Source organism: Anomaloglossus baeobatrachus, chromosome 12 (genome assembly GCF_048569485.1).
Source record: "Anomaloglossus baeobatrachus isolate aAnoBae1 chromosome 12, aAnoBae1.hap1, whole genome shotgun sequence".
Lineage (NCBI taxonomy): Eukaryota > Metazoa > Chordata > Amphibia > Anura > Aromobatidae > Anomaloglossus > Anomaloglossus baeobatrachus.
The window spans coordinates 29244572-29251671 of NC_134364.1; the positions used below are offsets into that span (position 1 = coordinate 29244572).

At 51.4% G+C, this 7100-nt stretch overlaps 1 protein-coding gene across 6 annotated transcripts in view; it reads left to right on the plus strand.

Moving 5' to 3' along the window:
• The first annotated feature begins 2529 nt into the window (after positions 1 to 2529).
• The window catches only part of ACTN1 (actinin alpha 1), a 208910-nt gene continuing 204339 nt past the window's right edge, over positions 2530 to 7100 (plus strand). For 3 of the 6 annotated variants that reach the window (XM_075329975.1, XM_075329977.1, XM_075329979.1), the window contains exon 1: positions 2532 to 2780. In XM_075329975.1, coding sequence (XP_075186090.1) covers positions 2676 to 2780 — 105 coding nt within the window. In that variant the 5' untranslated portion in view covers positions 2532 to 2675. Of the gene's footprint in view, positions 2781 to 7100 lie in introns of all 6 variants that reach the window. The other 3 variants (XM_075329976.1, XM_075329980.1, XM_075329978.1) reach the window with 2 other exon arrangements.

Genomic DNA, 7100 nt, shown 5'->3' on the forward strand with positions numbered 1-7100 from the left:
ATGGACTTAGAGTCTCCCTTCAACCTTAAAAACTATGATACTATGATACTATGATACTATGAGTATGTGCAGAGCTGTGGGGAAAAAAGCGCAGATATGGTATTACCCCAATAATGTGGGGTAAGGAGGGGGGAGTGAATACTCACCAGATATAGTTGTGCAAGTCACAACTCCTTTTCTCGCGTATATAGCAATGATCCCGGCTGCAGCCACCCGATGGCAGATAACAGAGGAAAATAGAGAAGGGTGATAATGCCGCGCCAATGTTCACTTATGGAAAAGTAAGATTAACGTATCTTTATTATTGGCATAGGTCTACGCGTTTCAGGAGCACTGCTCCCTTCCTCAGGACCGTCAAGAACCAAGAAACATCAAATCAATTTGGCGCACGAGTCGGATTATTGGTGCAGCCGCATCGGGGCACATTGCACCTCTATGTTAGGCTGGTTTCACACATCCGTTTTTCGCTGTCAGGCACGATCCGTTGAAAAAAAAACTGATGCGACGGATCCAGCGAAAAAACAGATCCGTCGCATCAGTTTTTTCCATGCGTTCCATTTTTTGACGGATCTGTTGTGATACTGAGCATGCTCAGTTCAAAAAAACGGATCACTCGTTGGAGTCAGTCATATGCCGGATGATGACGGATCCGGTGCCCATAGGCTTCCATTATACAACATGCCGGACGGCGCCAGATCTGGTGTGGTCCGTTTTTTTGCCGGAGACAAAAAATGTTGCATGCTGCGTCCTTTCCAGCAGCCGAAGAAATTTTGTCGGATACGGCAGACGCCGCATGCAACGCACAATCCGGTGCTAATACAAGTCAATGAGGAATAAAACGGATCTGGCGCCGGATCCGTTTTATTTGCATTTCGCCGGATTGTGCCTGACGGCAAAAACTGGATGTGTGAAAGCAGTCTTAGGCTAGGGCCCCACTTTGCGTTTTTAACCTGCGTTTCTGCAGCGTTTTGAGCTGCAGCGTTTTCTGGCCAAATGGCTTACGTTTTGTTTTTCCATGTTATCCTATGGAAAATGTGTAATTTCTGACCGCACTTTGCGTTTCAAAACGCTGCGTTTATTTGCATATTTTGGGGCAAAAACCATGCGTTCAAAGAAGCAGCATGTCAATTGTTTTTGCCATTTTGGGTGCGTTTTGCTAACATTGAAGTCAATGAGAAGTTGCAAAAAACCAAGATTCCTTCAAATTCCTGTGTTTTACCGGCTTTTTATATGCAGAAAACATGCGTTTTGGACTTCCAAAACGCATGTCTTTTGGGCATTAAAATAATGATTGCATATGTCCCTTAACACACACACATAATCCGAGAATTAAATTAAAGAAAAATAATAATTTATTGCTATTTTTCCAATAAATAGTATATTACCGCTAGAATTTTATTAAATATTTCTATTTCTTTAATTATTTCTTAAATTCTTTGTTTCTTTTTTTTCTCTTTTTTCTTTTTGTTTCACTGTTTAAACTTTATTTAGCAGTGTGTGACACCCCGGGAACGATGAACAGCAGCTCACCCGCGTCACGCGGCCGCCGCCGGCTATGTGAAGGAAGGAGGTGGGCGGGATGTTTACGTCCCGCTCATCTCCGCCCCTCCGCTTCTATTGGCCGGCGGCCGTGTGACATCGCTGTGACGCCAAACGTCCCTCCCACTCCAGGAAGTGGACGTTCGCCGCCCACATCGAGGTCGCACGAGAGGTAAGTACGTGTGACGGCGGTTACTGACTTTGTGTGACACAGGCAGCGATTTGCCCGTGACGCAAAAAGGACGGGGGCGGGTACGATCGATTGTGAAATTGCACAATCGGTCGTACCGTGTAAAGCAGCCTTTAGCCTTAGTTGGAGCTGTGCATTATGACGAGCTATTGGACTGTAAAGGGCCCTATTATTTTTTATTTTTTGTGCACGACGTCCCCCCCCATCAGGTTCTGAAGGGGGATCACCAGGGGCGGGCATATCATTGGTGCAACCCCACAGGGGCCCAAGAGGTGGGAGGCCCATTACTATCACCAAAGCAGGCGGGATTGTGCATTATCATGAGCTATTGGACCACAGAGGGTCCCCATATACAGTTTCTGTACAGGGGGCTCTTCTGTGTCTGCCAGTGGGGAGCCAGTAGATGAGGAGCCCACCTCTTGGACCACTGATCTCCAGACTGATGCACGTCTACAGCCCCTTCATTAGTTATTGGGGTACACACAGCCTGGATGTCTTCCATATTTTGCCCCCATACAGGAGATGAGGGCGCCCCGCGCCCCGCGCCCCGCGCCCCGCGCCCCGCGCCCCGCGCCCCGCGCCCCGCGCCCCGCGCCCCGCGCCCCGCGCCCCGCGCCCCGCGCCCCGCGCCCCGCGCCCCGCGCCCCGCGCCTCCGTCTCCTGCAGTACGGGCGCCCTATATACCGCCGCTGCCCTGATTGATGGCTGCAGCCGCCAGTAGCAGAGCTCGCAGCCCCGGGCAGGACGCAGGCCAATCGGATTGGTGTGGGGGGCTGTCCCGGAGCGGCCCCCTCCCCTCTCCCGGGCACAGCTCGCTCTTGGTTACATTGTAGCGCTGGCTCCACGCTCGGATCTGCCGCCGCCGCCGCCGCCTGGTTCTGTACAGGGGGACCCCAGGAGCACCACAAGTCCAAGCATCGCCGCGCAGCAGCAGCCGTCGCCAGGGATGGATCATTATGACTCTCCGCAGAATAATGACTACATGCAGCCGGAGGAGGACTGGGACCGGGACCTCCTGCTAGACCCAGCCTGGGAGAAGCAGCAGAGGAAGGTGAGCCTGCGCCTCCAGAGCGCCTGACATCAGCCCCTGCAACAGCACACAGCCTCTGCAAGCAGCACACAGCCTCCAAGTCTGCCACAAGTTTCCACACATATCCTGCTGCAATGCCAGCCAGCCATGGGCGCATTACAGCAGGAAACTGCTGCAATCCCTCAGCTAATCCATTGCCATGGCTCTTATGGCACCGGGCTGGGAAGGGGTTAAGTCTCCCCAGTCTGGGTCCAGAGGGCAGCACGGTAATAGACACCATGTACAGTGCACAGGTAGATAAGGGGGCGCCCCCAGCTGTCACCACCCCTCGGCACACCTAGCCCCCTCCCTGCAGATGTCACTGGGCCCCTGGGGGAACATTTCTTCTTCCATTTGCAGAGGATCCCCCTGTAGTACGGTTGTGGCACTATAAGTAGACGAAGGCAACTGCAAACTTTTTAGGGTCATCTGATTTTGGGAAAGGTACAACAGCTGCATTGTGTGACACCCCCCGAAAATGGTGACACCTACAGCGATCGGTGCCAATACGGAGACTATGGTGCAACGCTGAAGTTGGGCTTTATCCCCCCCTGTTCAGTCCCTGCCTCAGAGCTGTGCCCTAAACAAGGCACGGTCGCTGCCGGTACACCCCCCGGTGTGGTGGCTGCAGGTACGCCCCCCGGTGTGGTGGCTGCCGGTACGCCCCCCGGTGTGAAGGCTGCCGGTACGCCCCCCGGTGTGGTGGCTGCCGGTACGCCCCCCGGTGTGGTGGCTGCCGGTACGCCCCCCGGTGTGGTGGCTGCCGGTACGCCCCCCGGTGTGGTGGCTGCCGGTACGCCCCCCGGTGTGGTGGCTGCCGGTACGCCCCCCGGTGTGGTGGCTGCCGGTACGCCCCCCGGTAGCCAGGACTCTCTAGTCCCCAGGTACGGCCCCACATTAGTGATCATTTACTGTGAGACCCGTTTTATGGTGTGGACATGGCTGGATGTGGGCAGCCGGCATGTGTATACATTGGTTCACGTCTATACCATGCACCAGGCTCAACTTTGTGAACTTGATGGAGCAAAAAATGCCTCACTTGCCATCAGGATTTTTTTTTTTATATTATGGGTCTGGAACCTCTTTGGCTGAGAGCCATGAACACCATGTAATTCCGTGAGAGCCATACTCACCAGGGGGGAGCGGCAATGGTGGAGTGGCTCAGAAGGTCCCAGGAGGCCGGGTAGGCAATGCTGCGGGTACAGTGGAGGGAGTGGGTCAGTGTGCAGAGGGTCGGCGATACTACTGCGAGCTCGTGGGGTGTCACGGTGGCGGGTGCTATTGATCTGCCGGCGGGCTCGGAAGAGGTGGTGTTATGGCTCCGTGTGCGGCAGCGGAGGGTTGATTATACTGCAGGCTCGTGGGGTGTCGCGGCAGTGAGGACAATTGATCTGCCGGCGGGCTGCTTTGACTCCCCCGCAGTTGACGAGATTGACTTCAAGAAAATGGCCACAACCCGTGCACAGATCGACGCGATGGACTCCAAGAATATGGCCACAGAGTCCTATCTGTGCACGCGCCGCCTCTGCGGCCATTTTCTTGTAGTCTATCTTGTCAACTGCGAGAGATTCAAAGCAGCCCACAGATCAATGGCGCCTGCCTTCACGACACACCACGAGCCCGTAGTATCGACAACCTTACACCACCACTGCCGCCTCAGTAAACCATATGCAGTTTGTAAGACGCACCTCCATTTTATTCCCCAGTTTTGGGGGGAAAAGTAGTGCGTCTTACAAACCGGAAAATACGGTGTGTTTTTTTTTATTAAAGATTTGTCTGCGAGCCAGGTGCAACCATCAAAAGAGCCACATCTGGCTGGCGAGCCATAGGTTCCCTACCCCTGATTTAGATATACATAGATTCCCACCAGGCGCGTGTCTTGGGCCGAACACCAACTTTCCATGAAGCATTTTGACCAGTCCACTGGGCCATCTCCTGTCTGGCATAAAAATGGATGCCCCAGACAGGTGGGACCAATCCCATATCAGTCAGTGGGATCCGTCCCTCCACCGGGTGCCGGGTATATGTGGTCCCAGCCTTCGGCCTCATCCTGACGGCCTCGCAGATTCTTTTTCACCAGTAAACTTCACCAACGGTAACACAAACACCGGTGGACAACAGTTTGTTTCTACGTGGATGTCTGAATACGCCTTATGCCACGCTCCATGCTCACGTTTGATCTTTTTAGGTAAAATATTGCGCAAAATAACATTCTAGGACATTAACTGTCCTAGAATGGTGAAAACCCCTCGCATTAATGGCCTCTGCTGAGTGCTGCTCGTGCCCGTTGTGCCACCATTTTTCTTAGTTTGTTCCTACGATAAAACAGAACAGAAGAAATTCACCACTTTGATGTCAATCGGGTTGTTTCAATTTGATCTACCCAATCATGCATTAATCCATTGCAGTCTTAGGGCAGATATAACAAGCATCATGCTTACCAGAGGTCCTGAAGAAGGACTCTATGGTCCTCGAGGTCCAATGATTCCCATGGAAATGGCTTTATTTTCCTATAGACTGCAGCTCTTCAGCCGAGGCCTGTGCTCCAGAGCAGCTGGTCTGCGACTGTCACTGAGACCGGGGCCTTCATCTATTATTAACCACTTGTTATGCTCGCGGGTGATGTACATGTTAGGCGCTCTGGTTAGTTATTGATGGCGGGCAGAAATATCATTACTTAATATATTGCGTCAAGTATTGTTCGAGCCGAGGATCATGGAGCAATGCGTGTGTCCAGCCAGGGTCCCACTGATCCCATTGACCTATTATAGGCTGGTGTTTTCTTCCGCCGGTGCTGATGGATAATTTGGTATTCTCGGCGGCTTTTCCATTTTGAGCAATCGATGCCAATTTGCAATAACTGGTTGTATTTCTCAGTCTTTACATAATTGAGGGGTTCTGAATATTTTTTGATTTTTTTTTTTTGATCAGTTTACATCAGTGCAGGAGGCGTCGTATCTAGAGTTGAGCGGACTGGCAATAATCCGGGTCCGGCCAATCAGCGGCTGGTTGACATAGAAGTCCGGATCTGATCCGGAATCCGGCCCCATATATGTCAATGGGGAGCGAAATCCGGGACGAGAGAGAGGGAAAAAAAAAAATCCGGATCGTGCACCCGGAGTCCAGCGTCCGGGTCGGACTCTGATCTGCCGCTCAAACAGTGCGGATCCGGATTTTGCCGGTCCGGGTCCGCTCAACACTAGTCGTATCCGGCCTGTGCCCCCATCTGTATATGTAGAAGGGCCGTTTCACATCACCGGTATTTTGCCGGAAGCCGGATCCGACACACATGCAGTATAGTTACATTCATTTACAGTGGAAGCGCAACACAATGTGGACACTTGCGTTTGTGTATGACGCGTGTGTCCGCATGGTGTCACACTTCCACTGTAAATGAATGTAACTGTACTGCATGTGTGCCGGATCCGGCAAAATACCGGACATGTGACACCGGCCTAAGGGGACGTATGGAGCTGCCGTTAAAGGCAGCCAGTGATATAACGCCACTTATTTGATCAAATTTGCAATAGAAAAAAATGAAGACTAAGATCTGATTTGTTACTGTGTCATTTTGGGTCACCTTTTCTGGTCAGGCACAACCCTTTTAATTGTCATACGGATGCTCAGACTCTTTACAAAGGTTTCGGTGACCCCAACTTTTTTGCAAGTCCCTTTTTTTGCCAATTGACAGAAAAATTGCCCCAGAAATCGCCCTGTGAATTGCAAGGGTGAAACATGTCGGGAATTTACATGCGGAAAATACCTGTAATGGGTCGTTGCGATTTCTTTAATCTCATCTCCTTTGATGTTATTGTTTTACGTCTCCGGAATATCTGCAAATATTAAGTAATATCAGCAAAAAAGCCTAAAGGTGCCCATAGATATTAATGCAAACACCGCCAGTCCTGCCAGTTTGGGCAGCAGCTGATATCTGGTGAATGAAGGATCGGGCACATTGAATTTACACACCCGATTTGTTTTTTTTTTTTTCAGGGTAGATAAGCCTCAATGAGACTTTTTTGGCAGTGGCTTAAAGGTAGGGTATTATCAGAAACTGACCTGTTTGCATTACATATTCTCTTAAAGCTCCACTCCAGCGTTTTTTTGTTTTGTTTCTTTTTATTTCCCCAATGAAGTGGTGCTTCGGATCTAAGTGCCCTGCCCCCGGTCTTATACAAACCTTCCGCCGACTTCATCTTTTTCCAGCGCAGCTCCATTTGTGCCCTGCCAGCAGCTGCAGTGTGTCATGGAGGCGCTGGAGGTCACAACTCAATACAAGTCTATGTGAGCCTCAATAAGGCC